Source organism: Mastomys coucha, unplaced genomic scaffold (genome assembly GCF_008632895.1).
Source record: "Mastomys coucha isolate ucsf_1 unplaced genomic scaffold, UCSF_Mcou_1 pScaffold23, whole genome shotgun sequence".
Lineage (NCBI taxonomy): Eukaryota > Metazoa > Chordata > Mammalia > Rodentia > Muridae > Mastomys > Mastomys coucha.
The window spans coordinates 78314111-78334763 of record NW_022196906.1 but is presented as its reverse complement, the minus strand read 5'-3'; the positions used below and the strand labels follow the sequence as shown (position 1 = coordinate 78334763).

The 20653-nt window shown below is 42.7% G+C and overlaps 1 protein-coding gene across 1 annotated transcript in view; it reads left to right on the top strand.

Moving 5' to 3' along the window:
- Positions 1-1031: 1031 nt before the first annotated feature.
- Elovl4 (ELOVL fatty acid elongase 4) overlaps positions 1032-20653 on the top strand; it is a 27221-nt gene continuing 7599 nt past the window's right edge. Inside the window, exons 1-3 of the mRNA XM_031343208.1 lie at positions 1032-1388; positions 17256-17443; positions 19055-19135. Of these exons, the coding sequence (XP_031199068.1) occupies positions 1289-1388; positions 17256-17443; positions 19055-19135 (369 nt within the window). The 5' untranslated portion in view covers positions 1032-1288. The remainder of the gene's footprint in view (positions 1389-17255; positions 17444-19054; positions 19136-20653) is intronic.

Here is a 20653-nt window from a genome sequence, read left to right as displayed (position 1 = left end):
TTACTTTTAATTACCCTTTCTCGCCGAAGCTCTTTCTCCTTAACTCCCACTATGCTCTGAAAATGGTGTACATTATAATTTTGTCACCATAAATATTTATGACTTGCTATTTATAGCACATAGTTAGGCAGGGCTCAGGTAGTACTCATGTTAACAGTGTTGGGCATTTGACTCAGTGGCCTTTAAAATAAGCATTTTAAATCAGCAAGTGGAGGGGGAAAAAAGCTGAAACAAAAGTGGATGGTACATCTGAATAAAAAGCAGATGAATTTGTCATTGGACCATTCACTGAAATCTTGCTTTATGTCAGAAACTATAAAAATTATATAGTGTAATTTTGTTGTTGTTGCTGCTGCTATTCACAGGGATGGCTCTCTTCTCACAAGGAGAAGTCAATTAATTGCTCTTTGTCTCCTCAGCATCACCCTTTCAGATTGACCTGAATCTCATCTGGTCCAAGCAGACTCTTTATTCACATGGCTCCCTCTTCTCTGAACAACCAGTAGCCTAATTTGATACAATTACATTGCTTTGATCGCCCTGTGTCCGTTGAGAACCCTGTTTTCAATACTCACAAGGATTTAACTACATGTTAATATTATTTATGGGGTGACCACAGACAACTCTCCTTTGCCACTGCATAAGACAAATGGCATTCCTTTACAGTGAAACCACCCGCGTTTCCTTGTCTGGGCGACAAGCACGCGCCAAAGGCGAAGACAGCAAAAGCACAAGTGATGGAGGTGAATGGACAGGCAAGGACCAGAAATGCCTCGCTTACTTCATCTTTGCCTACAAACTCCCACTTTTCCCCGTCTGGTTTCTCACGCTGCATCCGGAGGAGCAGAGGTAACCGTGGGCAGGAGGGCAGGGGAGGAGGACTGGGTACGAGGTGTCGCCCTGCGGCGATCCTGTGGCCCAGGTGGTGGCCCGGGGCTGGCCTTAGCGCGCCTGCGCAAGCCGGCCACCACTCGCGACCGCAGCATCCCCGCGCCCCGGGCGAGAGGAGGCGCCGCCCCGCCCCGCGCGGCCACGTGATGCGGGCGAGGGGATTGGAGCTGCGGCAGAGCGCGGCGACAGAGAGGAGCAGCGCTGGGCGCTCGTGGCGGGTCCTCCTCCTCCGCCGCCTTCAGGCTTCTTGTCTCTGCTGCTCGCCGCTGCTCGCCGTCCGCATCCCCAGTCCCGGCGCCTGGAGGAGGAGGAGACGCCGCTGCCAGCAGGGTCCCCGCCGCAGTCGCCCACCGTCCCTCGGAGCCTCTCTTCTCTGCTCGCACCTCTCCGCGCCAAGATGGGGCTGCTGGACTCAGAGCCCGGCGGCGTCCTGAACGCGATGTCCACCGCATTCAACGACACCGTGGAGTTCTATCGCTGGACCTGGTCCATCGCAGGTACGGGCGAGGGGCCTCACCCATCTCCACTGGGTGCTCCTTGGGCTGCCCACGGCGCAGACGCCAGTCCCCGGCCTCAGCGCCAGGCAAGGCCCTGCGCCCCCTACCCGGCGCCCTGAGGCTGTTAGGGGCGCCCGGGTCCCCGCAAATGCGGTGCCCGCGGTCTTGCACTGGTTAATCGGACGAGAACCTTAAGGCGTCCTCCTCCCTACCCGCAACACTCCCATCCCTTCAGCTCCGCAGATGCAGGAGCTGACTTAACCAGATGCTGCCGGTGCAGCCAAGAAACCACCCCGCCCTGACGCCCGCAATTCCCGAGCTCGCCTATTCTCTTACGTACTGGTACTCCTTGTAGAGAGATAGAGAGGCCTGGAGGCGGAGGAGAGCTGCGACTATACCTGTCTCTCCGCTACTTCAGCTTCCTTGAAGGCTTTGACGAACCACTCATTACCTTCTTCCATTTAGCTAACCCCTTTGTAGTATAATTTCTATTGAAAAGTAAAATAGCATTATTTAGCTTCTTGAAGAACGTTAGTGGTGGTTTTTTGTTTGTTTGTTTGTTTGTTTGTTTGTGGCTCCCCAGTAGCAAATCTGTTAGGCTACTCTCTGCGAGGGCTTTGCGCAGTGCAGTGCCATCAGGGGGAGGGGAAGGAAGACTGTCTTTGGGTTGGGGGTCTCCGCAGCAGCACCTAGAGGTTGGCCCAGAAGCCTGCATAAGTACAGTGTGCTGAAATTAGCAAACTTTCCCTTTAGCTGTTGAGTTTGCAGAGCAGGGCTGTCACTGGGTGACTTAGGTAGTTTTCCTAGCAGAAGTAATTGTGGCAGAAATGTTCACGTTTTAACATTTCTACATTTGCTTTGTTGCTTTTAAAAGGTTCCGAGACCTAAAAGTTTAAAGGATCCTAGGGAATGGTTTGGGGCTCTCAATTTGTGTTGTCCGTTTGCAGTGTGACCCTGTATTCTAGCAAAGGGAGGATGTTAACAATGTAGGTTATGATGGCTGTCTTCTTAAGAAGTGAAAAGTTTCTTCTTTAGTTTTTTTTGTGTGCGTGTGTTGTTGCTAGGGCAAACGAGACAGTGGGTGATATATAGCGTGATACAGTATGAAATTTGATGTTATGTGCTGTGGATAAAATGCTTGCTGGAATGGTTTCTGTATGAGACAAATGCTTCTTGGATGTGGAGGCTTCGTTGACCTGTTTTAAAAAGCGCGATATTTCTCAGGAAATCACGCATAAGATCGTAGGAGAGCCAGTAGTTCCCGAGCCTCGAAGCTGGAGATGGTTTAAAGGCAGTTGTCCAGGGCCGGTTCTTCTTTGAGTTTTACTTTAATGCTATCACACCGATACCTGCAATACCCGAGGAAGAAGCACCCTTCCCTTCCTCTCTGTGATACTGCCCTGAACATTGCATCAGAGCCTCCCCTTACACAACTGCACAGAGCTGAACATCAGACAAGCTGGCTGGCAGGTGGTGATGCGGTTGAGGTCTTCCAGCTACCTTACATCCAGAGCCACACCTAGGCATCTCAGTCCTGTGTCTCTCGGCTCCTTCCCATTCTGTAAGAGTTCTCATCTCTCCTGAGCCTCAGAAAGAAGAGTTGAGAGCAAAGCTAGAACGTAGCCTCCTGTAGTGGTTCATTCCTTCCAAGCGAGTCTGAAAAAAGGACAGTGAATGGAGTTGGGAGTTTCGTGTGTACGCGCATGTGAAAGCTTGCGCCTACACTTTTGAGGAGCATATAAAACAATACCCAATGATGGGTCAAGCTTGAGAAATGAATATATGCAGGGACACTCAAGTGACCTCTTACTAGCAGGTCAGTGGGAAGGTATTCATCCATGTTCTAGACTATCCACTTACGAAACCTGAGACTGCTTCCTTGCCTCTGCCCTGACTGAGCAGCAGTGTGCAGGCAGAGCTCCTTCTTAATCCACTAGAGGCTAGGTGGCTAGAGTCTGTTTGGGCCTTGCTGCAGCGTAAGGGGGACCATTGTTCAAGTTGGTTTGTTTGTTTGTTTTTTAAGATACCTGGAGCTTCTTTCTGTGCTTGCTCCCTTTACGATTGTGTGCTCCATGTTCCTCCTGGGAAGCAGGTCACACTGCTTGCTCTTCCAAGAGCACTTGTTTCTGAAAACCCGGCTAAGGGGGCTACAGAGGGAAAAGGAAGGTTTTTCTTCAGTGATGCTGAAGAAAAGTGGGTGAGTCAGATGTTTGGAAAGAGGAAAATAAAACTGGGTGGGAAACAGAGGTGCTCTTGGGAAATGGTTGTGACGAAAGAATACAATTATTCAGGAAAAGCAAGCTGAGCTAGGCGCCATGCCCTGAGTGCCTCGCTGTAGGTGTATGCTGATTTCTCTTCCTTTTACTAGTTCCTTGGGTTTTTCTCTCCTGGAAGTTCCTACCTGAGCACAAGTAAAGAAATTCTATTTTGGATCATCTTAATGAGAAGGTTCCAGGTTTGTAGAGTGTTCTTGCCAGCCTAAGACTTTTTTTTTTTTTTAGCCGTAGAACACATAGCTTCGAAATATAATTTCAAACTCTTCCATCAAATGTTGCTGCTTAAGAAAACACAGCCAAAGGGAGACTCTACTAACATGACTTTTCAACAGCACATATATACCTAGCAAATAACGAATTTGTGCACATGCAGGGACAAGTCACCTTTATTGTGTCATTGACACTTTAGGTTTTGAAGTGTAAAATCTAAAGGACTGTGCTTTTAGAAAAAAATAAAAAATGAATTTGACTTTCCTAGATCAAGCACTTAGACACTTGCAACAAGAAAATGACTTTTGTTTATACCGGAAGGAGGAAGCATGACTGGTGTGAGACTTCATTCTAGCTGCCCATCTTGGAGCTGGAGCTCGGAGGTCCCTGCATTTGCTTTTTCTTTTCTTCTCTGATTTTACTTTGTATGTGTGAACAGGATTAGACTCAAAAAAGGAACTAATTAAGGTCTCTCTATAAAAATTTAAGCTGACACATCTAAATAGTCACCCCCCTCCTCATAAATGCTACATTGTCCACTTTGTCCACTAAGACTATTTTTCTTCTGGCTACTTGGCTACTTCATGGAGCATGGGTACATGTTTATGTGTCCTTGAAGTCAGCAGCGACTTAAACAGCGGAGTTATCTGGGTTCTTGAGTTTTCTTTGGAAGAGGCAGAAGGGAAAGAGGATGAGACCAGTGGTATAGGAGGGAGGGTGTCTCCTATGTGATGATGGCAGTGATGATGGCAGTCTTCAGAAGCCAGACTTGTATAAGTTAACTGCACTTAGGTCACGTGTAGTTCTTTAGTCCAAAATGTACTTGCCAGGCAAAATCCAGGTCAGGGACTGAGAGAATAGGAGGTCACTAGGTCGAAGCTCAGGAAGTCTAAGGGAGTCACTGGCATTTTGAAGTCCTGGTTTGAGGGCCTGGGGACAATCAGAAGAGTCCTTCTCTACTGTCATCTCAGTGTCCTGTCCCTATGTGTCAGTCATGAGTGGGGAAATCAGTAGACTGACTGGCTCTGTTTTCTGATCATTTTAGCAATTTCCCCCAGGTCCCTTACCCCAGCAGTGAGCGAGCTGATGGGAGACTAGGGCAAAGGTGTTAAAGGCAAAGGGAGCAGGGGCTGAACTGGGAAAACCGGGACTTCGAAAGGACCAGTGAGTCACTTGGACCTCCTGTGGGCGGGGATACTTAATTCAGCTATAATAAGCTGGAGTCAGAGGAGGTTTATCGTATGACTTGCAGGGGAGGAAGACAGGTTTTAAATGGTGTACAGTATGTTGATATTGGATATTCATTTTATTTGACATAGTTAATGTGTAGTTTTTAATTTGTGTTTCTAAAATAGGTTTTGTTTGGATTAGGTGGAAAATAGTATGTTTTTCTCTCTCTCTCAGCAAGGGTTAGGGTTTGAGGTAGGGTTTTGATGTGTAAACCAGGCCAGCTCTGAGCTCACTGTGTAGCCAGGCTAACCCTAAGGACTTTAAGCTTTCACCTCCCAGTACTGTGATTGCAGGCACACACACAAGCACGAAAACCAAAAGTGTGGGAAGTGGCCAGCTTCTAGAACTTCCCATGGTCAATGTTGTTACTGATGCCTTCACCTCTCTGAAGCTTCTGTGAGGTCCAGACAACTTTACAGGGTTTGCTATGTTGATATTTTTCCTCTACCACAGTCTGACTTGTGATAGCACTTACGCTTGGACTTCAATGGCTAGTACTCCCATACCCTCCCCATCCACAGCATATAGCAAAACACCCCTCAGAGTCAGATCGTAGTGGGGCAAACAGAGTTCTTAGACTGGTGTCATTTGCTTATGGAGACAGGTTTTAAGATTATAAAGGCCTTGGACAATGGTTTTGTCATCTTGTAAGGTACAAGGTACTTACTTGGTCATCCTTTTAAAAATTCAGCGTTTTATTTTTCTCTAGTCATGTAAATAATAGTGTCACATGATATTATTGCATATGATATTACATACATTCTAAATAATGTGGATGACTTTGCACGAGTATGATTTTTCCCCTGAGCCACTACTCTTGCATTAAGCATATGCATCCTCGCAGAGAAGAATTCTTTAATGAAGTGTGTCTTTCCTCACTTTCTATGCCCCTTTTTCCCTCAGATATTACAATCTTTTGCTTATAAAATAAACAAAGGTTTTTCTGTATCAGAGTCTATTATTTAAAAGCCTTATGGGTTTTGACACTTAGAAAAAAGAAGGGTGGGAGATACATACTTTCCAGAACCTGCTTCTGGATTAGCTTCCTAATGTGCTCAGGCAATAGTCCTCTACCCACAGTCCTCCTATAGGGCTAGCCAGCTTGGGTAAGTCCCTGGTCCTTCAGTAAAAGCAATGCCTGCCTATCTTCCTGTCCTTACAGTATCCCCTGGCTCATTTGCCTCTGTTTACTTCTCCAGAGACCACACAGCTCTGCTTCCAGACCATTGCCTGCATGGTAGGCTAAAGCAACTGCAGGTCCTCTGACATCAAACCTTGTGTTAGCAATTACTTGTCTTATGCCATTTTTTAAAAACGACTCTAGTCCTGAATTAGATAAACCATCATTATGATTCGCCTCCTCATTTTATGGTTTCCTCCTCAACATGTCCAAGGGACTCTCTCTTCCTCTTATGCAAATGGCAAGAGATGATTCTCTTAATTGAGCTTTGGTTTTCAGTTTTGAAAGATAGTCTCACTGATGGTGGTCCAGTCCTTGAACTTGTGATTCTCCTGTCTCAGTTTCCTGAGTGCTGATACTTTAGTCAGGTACTACCATTCCTAGCTATCTTGTGTAATTTTGATTAGTGATATCTTGGGGTGATAAAGTTTTAGGTGGCACTAAATTGCAAATAGGTGCCCCACACTCTTTTGTTGTGGGGGGCATTGAACTTCAGGCCTTTACACATGCTAAGCAAGTATTCTACTATTGAGTGATTTCTTTTTGTTTTTTGTTTGTTTTGTTTTGTATTTAGTCTGTAAAAAGTTTTGTTTTTTAAATTGTCTTTATTGGTTGTAATTTCAGTTGGTGCCCACTATCACCACTATTCAGTTGATGAATCAACTATCAAATCATTTAGTTGCTCATGACAGAGATACATAGTCAGATAATCACTTTTTGTCTTTCATACCTGCAGAAACGTGAGGGGGATTGAGGGTGGTGGCAGGACACAGTGGGTGGAAAGACTTGGGGGTCTGAGAATCAGGTGACTCAGCTTCAGTCATGAGGCCAGTGCCACTTAGTGTGAGAGTTTGAACAGGTCCCTTTCTCCAGCAGTCCTCAACATTTTTCTCCTGTAAATCCAGAGAACTGAATTATGTAATAATCTTTAGGATCTTCCCGGATCCATAGTTCTGTTGTATAGACCAGGCTAGCCTTGAACTCACAGAGATCTGTCTGCCTCTGCCTTCTGAAGACTGGGATTAATGACGTGTGCCACTCTGCCCTGCTTGATCCATAGTTCTGTGTCGATGCTACTCTTCTGTTCTTTGAATAGAGAGAGCAATTTCAGTGACATATATGTCAGTTATTAATTTGAAAATCTTTTTTTTTTAATTTAAGTGCTTTCTAAAACCTTCTTAGTATCTCCCCATTAGTAAAAATACTACATTTGTTATTAGCCATTTTTTGCTTGGTCTTGCCTGTTCTCTAAGAGCCGTGTAAAGGAATAGAGAAATAAAGGACTGCTTGAAACAGCACCGTGTGACACTACGTCACCAGAGCTGTTTAATTATCGCAGTATTACTTGAATAACCACGAGGGAGCTAACGTGCCAAAAACAGGAGCAGTAACAGAAAAAGTATAAATTATTTCAATTACATAGTAATTCTACCATGTGATGTGCAGCTTCTAAAGATGGCTTCTCACGTAATCTGGGCAAGTTATGAGTATTTCTTTGTGTCTTTTTTTTTTTTTTAAGGATTTTATTTTTACTTGTGGGAGTAAAGTGTATGTGTGTGTGTGTGTGTCTTTTGGAAGCCAGAGAGGGCACCAGAGCCATTGAAGCTGGAGTTACAGATGGTTATGAACTACATATCTGTCTTAATTAGGTTTTGATTGCAGTTTATAGACACCATGACCAAGGCAACTCTTACAAGGACAACATTTAATTTTGGCTGGCTTATAGGTCCAGAGGTTCAGTCCATTATCATCAAAGTGGCAGCATGGCAGTGTCCAGGCAGGCATAGTGCAGGAGGAGCTGAGAGTTCTACATCTTCATCTGAAGAGCGTTAAGAGAAGATTGACTTCCACATGGTTAGGAGGAGGGTCTGATTGCCCTTCCCCACAGTGACACACTTCCTCTTACAAAGCCACACCTCCTAATAGTGCCACTCCCTGGGCCAAGCAAATTCAAACCACCACATCATCTAAGTCCTGGAATTCAATTTGGTTCCTGTACAAGAGCAGCAAGTACTCCCTAGCAATTGCTACCTCTTCAGCCCCAGGTCTCTCATCGCTAACATATGTGTGTCTCAGAGGAAGGACAAAACAAAAGAAACTAAGTGCTTTTGATATAAGCATGTGCCTTAGTGAATCACTATATTTATTTAAAACCCTTCTGGCTTTTTCCCACAGAAGGTTGTCATTGCTAAGTGAATATCTCAGTATGGTATTTTGTTTATGTTTTATTTATATCTTGGGATTTATAAAATAAAATTTATCAGTCCTCTGAAGGAATCAGTTTCTGTCTGATGAAATCAGAGAAGCCTTTGTGATTCTGAATGGGAGCATGTGAAAGAGCCCATATATCTTTTTACATTTTTATTTATCAGATGTAGACTCAGGCATACATATGTATGTTAATGCATCTCAATGTGTGTGTGTGTGTGTGTGTGTGTATGTATTAATGCATCTCACATGTATGTGTTAATACATCTCACATCTCAGTCATTCCTTGTTGATTATTGCATTGCACCATAGCCAGGAGGTAGAAACAGCTGAACTATGTCCGCTGATGAATGAGCTGGTGAACACAGTGGAACATGGAGATACAAGAATACTTTTAAGTTTGGAAGGAAATTTCTACACTGTATGCGGATAACCCCAGGGGGCATTGTGCTCCAACACAACAGGACAAAGATGTGTCATCTTACTCACATGGGCTTTCTAAAGTAATTAATAGAAACAGAAATTAAAACCATGTTTGGCAGGGCTGGAAAGAGAACAAACCGGCTGGGGAATTGGTGTTTAAGAGGTTTGAAGTTTCTGTTTTGCAACGTGACACTGGTTGTGGAGATTGGCTATACAACATTCTGAGTATGCTTGCTTGTGCCAGCGTATGTAGTTAACGCAATTACAGTGGTAAACTTCATTTTCACACTGAGAAAATTTCGTTGGGACACACATACACACACACACACACACACACACACACACACGAAGATATTATGAAAATTGGGTGGGGACCTATGGAAGTGAGAAGTAGGGACTAGAGACGGGATAGGGGGCTGTAATTAAAATGTATCAATGCATGTATGAAGGAATCAAAATGAAACCATTATTACCTATAATTAATATAGACTAATAAAATGTAGGAAGAACCCCACAGACTGAAAAATTAATATAATGACTTTCCTAAACTTGACCTTTCTTTAGTATTGGTTGGTGAAACAAAAACTTCTTTTGTTTTTCATCTTATTGTAAAATGGCTTTATAAAGAGAATACAGGGTTCTGTCAACTGACCTGATGAAGTACCTGCTTGGCCAGCAAGCAGCGAACAAGGAGGCAGGAAGTTTCGGCTTTGCTTTTTGCCTTAGTTTTACAGAACTCCTGGAAGATGGGCTTGGAACATCTTATTTCCTTCCATCCGCTTACAAATTCCCGAGCTTCACAGAAGTGAGGGAATGGGCTGTCTCGGTCCTAGGTTGATGCTCATTTCATCCTCACACCGGTCAAGAGAGAAGTCTTCAGGCCCCTCCCCTAGGCATCTTTCTAGCTAACCTTTCTCACCGCCACCTGACCTACATAGCATGACCACATTCTTATTCCTGTGAGATACTAAATCTGACCCAAATCATAATACTGACAACAATAACAAAAAAAGCAACTGAAATGCTCCAAGATGCTACGAGGGAGGGGTAGCACATGAAATTAAACTAGTGGGCTAGAGATGTTCAGCAGTTAAGAGCCTTGTTGCTCTTTTAGAGGGCTGAGGTTCAATTCCTAGCACCCACAAGGTAGCTCATAACCACTTGTAATTCCAGAGGATCCAATGCCTGCCGGTGGTCGCCATAGGCACCAGCTACTCATGCATTGTACAGATATATATGTAGGCAAAACATGCATACTTATTTAAAAAAAAAAAGAAAAGAAAAGTGGTATTTTCTTAGATAAATCTGTATGTTGACAAGACATATGGGAGTACATATTTAAGATCTAAGACGTGTATCCTGAGATGAAATTGTCTTCCATAAGATAGAGGTATTACAACTGTTAATTTATTATGTTCAAAGCGATTATGAACTTACTTGCCAAATGGCGTGAAACAAGAGCTACCACCTACTGTTAATTAGTGAAAAAGCAGGGTGGGATAGTATTCTGCCCAGTGAGCATTTAGTTTATAGAAGTGGTAAAGACAAAGCGCCACACGCACGCACGCACGCACGCACGCACGCACGCACGCACGCACGCACACACGCACGCACGCACAGTAACAAATGCTACAAGCCCTTTAACAAACGGGAAGCATCACTGAGATTTTCTTAAAGCTTTGAATGTTGTCTGGACTCATTCAAGGAGAGTTTATGACTCAGGGAGAGGAGAGGAGGAAACTGCTTGCCTGCCTTCTGGCCTTGACACAGGACATCACTTCCGTTTTCCAGACCTCTCTGTCGATACAAATGTTTTCCCCACAGCATGTCTCCCTTTGTCTTGAACTGTCTTAAATGGATGTGCTAGTTCTTAAACTACGAGTCAGCCATCCCCGGCAGCCTATGAAGCTCGCTGCCATCTGTGAAGTACCTGCTCCTAAGGACTCTATGAGGCTGCAGGAGTTCTTGATCCCCATATACTCATCCTTCATAGCATCCTTCCAGGTTAGATATTACGTAACTGTCTAGAGATGAAGAAAGGCTTAGAATCACATAGCTAGAGTCACGGAGCTGGAGTGGAAGGAAGATCTTTCCACTTCTGTCACACAGCATTGCCTACTCTTCATTTACCGAGTGGTCACTGATGCTGATGGAGTGCTAGGCGCTGTAGTCAGGGTTTTGACTATCATCACATGGGGGTTAGTACACCAGTCTGAACAACTCTGAGGCCATCTGCTCCCTCCTGCCATTAGATACTCACCCCACCCCTTTTCATTCATTCATTCATTCATTCATTCATTCATTCTACATCTCAACTGCAGTCCCCTCCTCTCCTCCCAGTCTCATCTTCTCACCCCCGAGGAGGAGGGGAGCCCTCCCTCCATGTACCAGCCTGCCCTGGGACATCAAGTCCCATCAGGACTAAGCACATCCTCTGCCACTGAGGCCAGACAAGGCAGCCAAGCCAGTGGAAAGGGATCCAAAAGCAGGCAAGAGAGTCTGAGTCAGAAGGCTCCCACATCTTAAATAAACTCCCAAGGCTAGCCTGGCTAACGTTCCTTAGACTTGTGTTTTTCTTTTGATAATGGCAGATTACACAGATGAGAATGCTGTTAGAATCAAAGAGAAAGTGGCTGATTCCTCCAGGTCAAATCAGGGACCAACTCAAAGAAATCTGGGGCGGTGTGCTGGCAGGATACGGATTCTGATTCTCCGGCTAAGAGAGATTCCGTTCCCTACCAGTCCCAGATGATGATGACACTTCACTGATATATGGACCACACTTCAATAGAAAGGAATAGAGAGTGTTGCTACTTTCCTTTGTTCAATACTGGAGAAAATGCAGAACTGTTAAATAGACTTAAGTTATTATTATAAACCAAACAATGGGCCAAGCCTGGAGGTGCACGGCCATAACTCAGCCCTCCCTCTGCTGACCCCTGCACTCCCTCCACTGACCCCTGTGTGGCTTATGCTAGCCAGGTTGGCAGGAAATGTGTCACTTTCTTGCCCCCCCGCCCCCGTTGTGATTAGCTGGGACTATGGGTGTGTGCCATGCCCTGGGATCCAGTTCTTGATGTAAGTCTTATCTTTTGTCCAGATATTCTGTGAACCTTCCAATGCATCATCACCCAGGACCCGTTTCTTTCTGCAGACCTGGTTCCATCTCTTCTACTAATCTGGATATTCAAAAAAAAGTTTCATTTCACTATTTTTTTTTCTGGGATGCGATAGTAGAATTTTTGTTTGTTTGTTTTTGTTTTTGTTTTTTCGAGACAGGGTTTCTTTGTGTAGCCTTGGCTGTCGTGGCACCCACTCTCTAGACCAGGCTGGCCTCGAACTCAGAAATCTGCCTGCCTCTGCCTCCCAAGTGCTGGGATTAAAGGCGTGCGCCACCACTGCCCGGCATGTGATAGTGGAATTTTACTAGAAAGAAAGTTCATGTAGAAATCTTGGGCTACTACAACCTTTATTTATTTAGATCAGCCTTTCAGAGAAAAAGTAGACCGATCAGAGTTTCCCAAGGATTCATTGTGATTACTTGATTACAAGCAGAGGTTACCTGAGCTACTTAAAAACTATGGGACTACCAGTATTTTATGCTTTATTACATTTTGTTTTATGCTGTCTTTAAACATGATTTTGAGAATAGCCTTTCAGCATAATTTGAAAATTAAGCTATTGAGGCCTGGGCAGGATGGCTCAGCAGGTAATAGGGCTTGCAGTGCAGGCCTCACGACCTGAGTTCAATCCCCAGATCCCATATAAAGGTGGAAGGAGAGAGAGAACTGACTTCCCAGGGTTGCCCTCTGACCTCCATATGCATGGCTTGGCACATATAATGAGAAGGAGGGAGGGGCTTTATGGAATCCTTCTGGGCTAGGAACACTGGAGCTCATTAACTCTTCCCTTACTAACCCTCAAGGTAATGAGTTCCTCAAAGAAAGAAGGAAGGGACAGAGGGAGGGAGGGCAGGCCGGTGGGCACAGTTGACTCGTGTCTGGCTGTTTTCTCTCCCCCACCTCCGAGGCATTTTGCCCCCTCTCCCAGTGTGACCGGAGGCACAGATCTTTTTTGCTTTTTTCCCCTTACTCTGTGCACTTGACTTGCATACGACCTGATGTGATTCTCGTGGCTCCTGTCTCCTGTCTCCTGCCCAGGCAGTTGTTTCTCTGCATCCCTGGAGCTTCCTGGCTGCCTCACCTAGGGACCACTTAGGTACATCACACAGGGATGTTTAGACATTTCCTGATCACTTTCTCCTGGGCCTTCTTGCTGGTGTAGTCTACACTGTCCTGACTTTCCAAGTTGCCTTCTGGCCATAAATATGGCAGGAATCCTGAGCCATTCCCCTTTTCCCTCTGGAATCTGTTACCCGTTTCCAGATGTATAGCGCTTCCCCTTGTGACTTTCCTGTTGGCTTCCTATCCAGAGAGCCCTGGATTCCATCACCTCATGCATCGTAGTGCCTGTCATTCCAAACCCAAGATGTTGAGGTAAGATAATCAGGCTGTGAGACTTTGTCTCAAAAACAAAACCAGCAAAACAAAGCTCACACACTTAATTTGGAGTAATACGTGAGAATATGAAGAATCCCAGACACACAGAAAGTGCAGTATCCCTGGGAATGGGCTGCAGCATCAACCAAAGCATCGGTGCACATGCCAACCACTTCTGGAGCTTGCTGCTGTGTTAATAAGACTGGAGAATCACTAAGCTAGTTCACCTTCTCACCTCCCCTGTTTATAGATGAAGGAAATGTAGAGGGATTGTGCTGTAGCATCCTGTCCATCATGGCAGAGCCAGTATTGGAGCTGTCAATCACTGGCCATCCTGTATGTTCCGTTATTTCCTATTGTTCTCTGGCTTCTTAACTGTGTCTCAGCCTCCCTCAAGTGCTTGATATTGTAGAGCCTTCAGTTTCTCACTTGTGTCTTCCTCTGCCTGTCCTTGATAGCCCTCTAAGTGTCATTGCTTAATCAGAGAATGAGACAGTTTACCAGCACTTCAAGCTAGACATAGTGGGACATCCTTAGTTCTAGCTACTGTTTGGGAGGTGTAGGCAGAAGTGTCAACCTAAACTCAAATGTTCAGGCACAGGCTGGACAACAGAGTGAGACCCCCAACCTTTGTCTCAAAAATATTGAAGAAATGCATTATTTACTCTTAATTGCTGACTAGTTTTGGTGCCTAGTTTTCTTTGTTTTATATTTGTCTGTATAAGCTAATGTGCATATATGTATTCATATACATGTGTGTGTGTGTGTGTGTGTGTGTCTCATAGGCAAGAAGTCGATACTGGGTGTCTTAAATGATTGACACCTCATTTTTCTGAGATTGAGCCTCTTGGATGGGGCTAGATTGGCTGTCAGCAAGCTTCAGGGTTGGCCTATCTCTGCCTCTCGAGCACTTGGATGATAAGTGGGCATTGCCCCCAGTTTTACATGAATTCTAGACATCAGATTCAGGTCCTCATACTTACATGGCAAGTATTTTATTGACTGAGCCGTCCCTCCAGTCCCTGTTTTTCTAGTTTTTCTTATTGTACTTGCTCCTCAGAACTTGCTTTAAAGTCAGTAGGAATCTTTAGTGTGGTGAGATAGAAGGGGACACAGAATCCAGGATTTTAGACTTTAAGGTCTCTTTACAGCAGAGTTCATTTTCCTTTCTGTGCCAGGCTGACTATCCGTTAATAATGCATTGGCTCTTGACCTCCATCTGGTTAGGTCAGTCTTTGCCCTAACATTTGTGGAGGGCAGGGCCCTAGAACAACTCTGCTGTGACCTAGAGCAAGACTTTAAGCTTCTGGAGAAGCCTCTGGAGAAGCAGCAGCTTTCTGGAGAAGCTTTAAGCTTCAGAAGAAGACCTAAGTTGATAAGCATCCTGTGTTTTATATGGTGGCTTCTGACAGGGAACCGTTGTCTTTATAGGAAGATAATTATCATTGAAGGATAACACGTCTTCAAAGCCACACGCAACCATGGCAGTCATGTGGCCCTTGACAAATGTCAGCACAAGTCAACACGGTTTAAGTCTCTTATTTTTTTAATTGAAGTCTGGTTGTATTTGGTTTGATCAATATAATCAAAGTTATCATAAACAGTAGACCTCCTTTGTAAAGTATGAAATAAAATCTTATTTCAGTTTTTCCTGTTCCCATGTATGCTCTTCTTAAATTAGTGATATCTCCTTTCCCCCCTTTAAAAATATTTTTTTTAACATTACATATACCTATATCATTTCTCCTTTCCCCTTCTCCCGTCCACACTGGCCCATGTGCTCTCCTCTCTCTGTGCTTCAAATTCACCATCATATTGTTTTCTTTCACTGGTGGTGGTGGCAGCCATGTGTGTGAGTGTGTGTGTGTGTGTGTGTGTGTGTGTATTTTTTTACGGATGTTTTCAGGGCTGACCATTGCATAACCAACTGGTGTGCTCTTTCCTGGAGAAGGCATTTCTCCCACTCTCTGCATCCCTTAGTTATATATAGTTCTTTGTGTAGCGTTCAGACCTCATGGATTTCCTCCCATCCATGTTATTGTGTCCCTGGGTATCATCCTTGTTCAGGCCATCTTTAGCCCACCATATTGGTGAGACTTCATGGGTATAGCGTCGGTCATTTCTAAGAGACATCATCTCACAGCTATTACGATCTTTCTGCTCCCTTCTTCTGCAATGATTCTTGAGTCTTGGGTATTGCGTATATATATAAATATATATATATTTGGAACTGAGCTCTACAACTCTACATTTTTTATCTGCTGTGGCTTTCTGTCTATGGCAAAGAAAAGTTTCTTTGATAAGGGGTGAGAACTATGCATATGTATTCAGCCAGACCCTAGAGAAGAATGCCCCCTTCTTTGTTTTGTGGAGGCAGGATATCTCTCCTAATTTAGTAGCTTGGCGTCGAGCTCAGTCCTTCTGCCTGAGTGCCCTCCTATCCCTCTCACATTTTATCAAATTATTTCACTGAAACTGGAGTAAGTATGGCACTTCCTGACTTGAAAGATTATTTCATGAAACATAATGTTTTGTGTCTTAGTTTCAACTGACAGTAAATAGAAATAGATTAGTGTGTTTATGCATATGTATAGATGTGCGTGCATATGTATATATACACTCAGGCACTAAGGGAGATACTTTCTTTACCTCTGAGCCACACCCCAGCCTGATTAGTATATTTTAAAACAGTATTCTAATATTTAGTTATCTAATTCAGAACCATTTTGCACAAATAGTTGTAGTAAAGAAGTCCACTTTAATTAAGGTTTCTGTAATTAACAATACATTACATTCACTTAGGATGGAGTCTAGGAACTGGCTAAAAGATTATTTTTCTTTATTTTAGAAATCTTTTATTTTCTTTTATTTTAGAATTATTTTAAAAAAATTTTTAGAAAAATATTTATATTTTCAACTATGCTGAAGATAGAATGTTAATGTGTTTTGTATTGCCAAAAGTAGATATTTGATTATAAGAGATAAAGTATATATTTGATTATAAAAAAAAGAAATTCTGTTTAACATTATAAATGTAAATTTTAATCTTAATATATTTTATATATATATTTTCTTAATCTATTAATTCATTATCATTTCTTATCTAATCAATATTTTTGTTTTAAAATATTACATTATAAAATAATTGATGGTTGCATATTTAAAATATTGTAGGCAGTCAGTTTACTTTAAATGAAATTATTCTATATGCATTTACATATATATGAATAAGTGAAGCTAAGCATAAAATTGATTTTTCATAGATAATAAAATTGATAACACATTATCAGTGGGAAAGTAGCAAACCCATCTTGGAATATGGCTATTGTTTAAGAGAAATTAAAATCGTAAAAAAATTAATTCCTCAAGTATGATGGCATGGTAACTCTCATTGCTAGGCCTATTCTATCTCATGGCTTCCATTGCCTCAGACCTCATCAGTCTGATGTGTGCTTAGGGGTGGATACAAAGCACAGTGCCACACGTTAAAATTCATTTGCTTCGTGGAAAAAATTAGTGTTTCCTCGAAATAATTATTTTTATGCTATGAGGTCTTCACTTTCAACTCAAGTTACATTCTATATTTGTAGTGCATTTCTTGTCTTTGTTTCATTCATTCTCTATAAAACGCACCATGTAATCTAAGTAAAGAAGTGGTTTTCCCAACAATACTTGTAGGACTCAGCTGTGTCTGTATTTGTTTTATATACCGTGTATTTTCATGGGCACAGTGATCCGCGCTTACTCCAATCATGGAATTAGGACATTTTAATTCCTAAGAGAATTTTGTTTTGTAAAATGTGCATTGCTCAGTAAATTGCATGTTTGATTCTCTCCATAGATAAACGCGTAGAAGACTGGCCGCTCATGCAGTCTCCATGGCCAACGCTAAGCATAAGCACCCTCTATCTTCTATTCGTGTGGCTGGGTCCAAAGTGGATGAAAGACCGAGAGCCCTTCCAAATGCGCTTAGTGCTCATAATCTATAATTTTGGCATGGTTTTGCTTAACCTCTTCATCTTCAGAGAGGTAAGTTTATTAACATCACTCTAGTAATGGGCTGTTGGAAATAATTTTAAAAATGAAGCTGTCCTTGCAGCCTTGCATGGAGTGTAGGATAGCTGTTTAGATGGGACTTTGAAGCGAGCCTAGAATGAATCTCACTATACTCTTAGTAACTGCTGTGGCATGGGAACAGACCTGCCAAGTAAGGAAGGCTGTCATTAGAGGTGAGAGAGGTGTGTTTCTAGGATGTTTGGCACATATTTGATACTTAGTGACCCATCAGAGCTACCCAGAACCCTTCTTCATCAGTTTCAGGCCTGACAACCTGATCAAAACACTTGTAAGTGTGAGTTTCTTATCGAATCGTCTTATGTAATTTGCCGAGTATGTGCTGGAGCTGAAAGGTGTTGGCTCTTCTGCAGGTGTGGCTACTAATCACCACACTTTTCTGGACATCAGCAAATTCTCCAGGATATTTTGAAAGAAAATCCTGGAGACTGGAATTGGCACAGTCCTTTCAAGTTGCTAAAGTCTAAAGGATTTGTTCCTAAGAGACTTGGTAGAATTCTGTATGGGCTGATGGCTAACCAGAGGTACTGAGTAAATTAATTCTTCTTTAGAAAAGCCTCCCAGTGGCAACTTACCCTATAGACCCTCAACTTCACAGACACTCTCCTTTGCTTTATCTGGATACCTTTGCTTGATGGTTACACATCACTTTCGATCAAGATATGAATCAGTTAAAGCAGGACACCTTTTGGCTCAGAATCCAAAGAGTTTATCTCATCTTACACTCCCAGGGAGCAATTCAGGCAGAAGTAAGGGCAGGAACCTGGAGGCAGGAAAGGAAGCGGAAGCCACAGAAGAACATTGCTTCCTGGCTTGCTCTCTGGTAGCTTGCTCAGCCAGCTTTTTTTATAGCACTCATGGGGTGGCAGCACCCACAGTGAGCAGACCCTCCAATGCCAACCATCAGTCAAGGAAGTGATCTACATGCTTGTTCACAGGGCTTTCTGGTAGGGGTATTTTCTGAATTGGCATCCCTTCTTCCCAAATGACTTAGCTTGTGTCAAGTTAGCAAAAAACTAGCAAGCACAGCTCCTGTAAAAATTCCTCTTTGACTGAGTTGGCATTGAATAGAATTTGCATCCATACTAGTTTAGAAACATTAAATGTAGCTTTCCAATAATGTACTATGCTAAATATGTAAGGACTTGCCTGTGCAAATTCAATTATAGGAACAAGTAAGCTATTATCTAAATAATGAAAAATATTATGTATTTATGTTGATGTCTTGGTGAAAAAGAGAATGCTTGCTTCTTAATTTAGTCTTTATTAAAAGTATAGTAAAGCTATCACACAATGGATTTTAGGACATTACATGTCAGTTCAGGGCTGGAGATGAGAAACCCTGTCTCAAATGCAGTCATACAGAGTTTGCCCTGTATATGTGAAGTTCCAAGTTTGATCCTCAGCACCACAAAAGAAAATAACTTTAAAATGTTTAATGCATTTGAAATGTTTTTTAAAAAAATAACTGTTTTCACAAAACTTGGAAATAGTGAGTCAAATTTACTGCTTTCAATGCTGTGTTTGCTAAACCTTTACTCCAAATGTTAATCTTTTTGTCTCCAGCTATTCATGGGATCATACAACGCAGGATACAGCTATATTTGCCAGTCAGTGGATTATTCTAATAATGTTAACGAAGTCAGGGTGAGTATGCCCGTGAAAACCGTTGATGATTACAGTTTAGCTTATCAGGCTCTCAGGCCATAAAAATTAGTAACGCTCTGCTTTCCTTTAAAGCACATCATTGAAGAATCTGATTTTATACCTCCAGTGTGCTCTTTTATTGGGTGTTTTAAGAATGAACATGATTGAATTGCTAGTATACAGTTCTTTAAAAATAGGTCATTTAAGTGGAGAGGTGTTGGCTCATACATTTAATCCAAGCAGTTAGGAGGTAGAGACAGGCAGTTCTCTGAATCTGAGGCCAGCCTGGTCTATAGAGTGAGTTCCAGGACAGCCTAGGCTACACAGAGAAACCCTGCCTCAAAAAGCCACACACAAAAAGTCATTCCATATTTGATTTTTTTTTTAAATTTTTGCCAGGCACGGTACTACTTGCCTTTAATTCTAGCACTGGGGATGGAGAGGCAGGCAGATCTTTTTGAGTTCATGGCCAACCCAGTTCTTTAGCAGGTTCCATGCCAGTCAGAGCTACATCATGAGACTGTGTCTCCAATTTTGTTTTTAAACTTTTGTGTCAAAAGTAGAAACCAAGAAAGAAAGCTAACTTATTTGAGGAAAATATTTTAATTATGTAATACTTAGGAAGGTACAAGATAACCCATGTGGGTATGAAATTGGTCTTTATTAAATTTGTAAAAATCAACATAATGCTCCATTTTTTCCCCAGTCACCTATATTAGTAAAATTGTCATTTAACTTAAGTAGAAGAAATAGCAAACCATTAAGTATTTAATAAATTTGAACTCTCAAATCTATGATTTCCATACATATTATACACAACAAACCCAGCTTACATGTATATGTGTGCTTTGTATGGCCTATGTATCTGTTTTATATATGTGTGTAATAATGTTCTATGTATATAATAGCATCCATTAGGAAAAATAATGTTGCATGAATTTTAGGGAATATAACCAAATTGTTCTAAAGTACTTAGGACTTCATGTCCACATCATTTTCCAATCACTCCGTTGCTTGGCACGTTGACTTCATTTGCCCAATGCACGTGTGTGAAGCGTGCATTTGTATGTATATAGTGGCAGGGCCTGGACCATAGACGCAAGAAGACAGATCATGTCTCTGCCTACAAAGAGCTGCCACGTTCTGCTGTGGCAGGGAGGGCAGGTAGTCAGCATGTCAAGAAACAGTTAAGAAAGGAAAGCCCGGGGTGTGGCTGAGAGACTGAGCAAGGTTGCTTCATTCAGACTCACAGGATATAATGACTGTATTGCCAAAGAATCTCCTCAGAGGAGAGCTGGCTTCCTGTTAAAGGTGGGAAAAGGAGAAGGGCTGGACTTACCCTTCTCTCAGGAGTACACGTAGGAAGCGCCCTGGGTAAGGCAGTGTGTTCATATTATTAGGATAAAGCCTCCACATTACCAGCCTGCTGCTTGTGAATCCTCTCTGCTGACACACTCAGACTTCACCCACTTCAGTGAGTGGAAATTCCACTCAGTCAGATTCAACAGCACTGTTTCA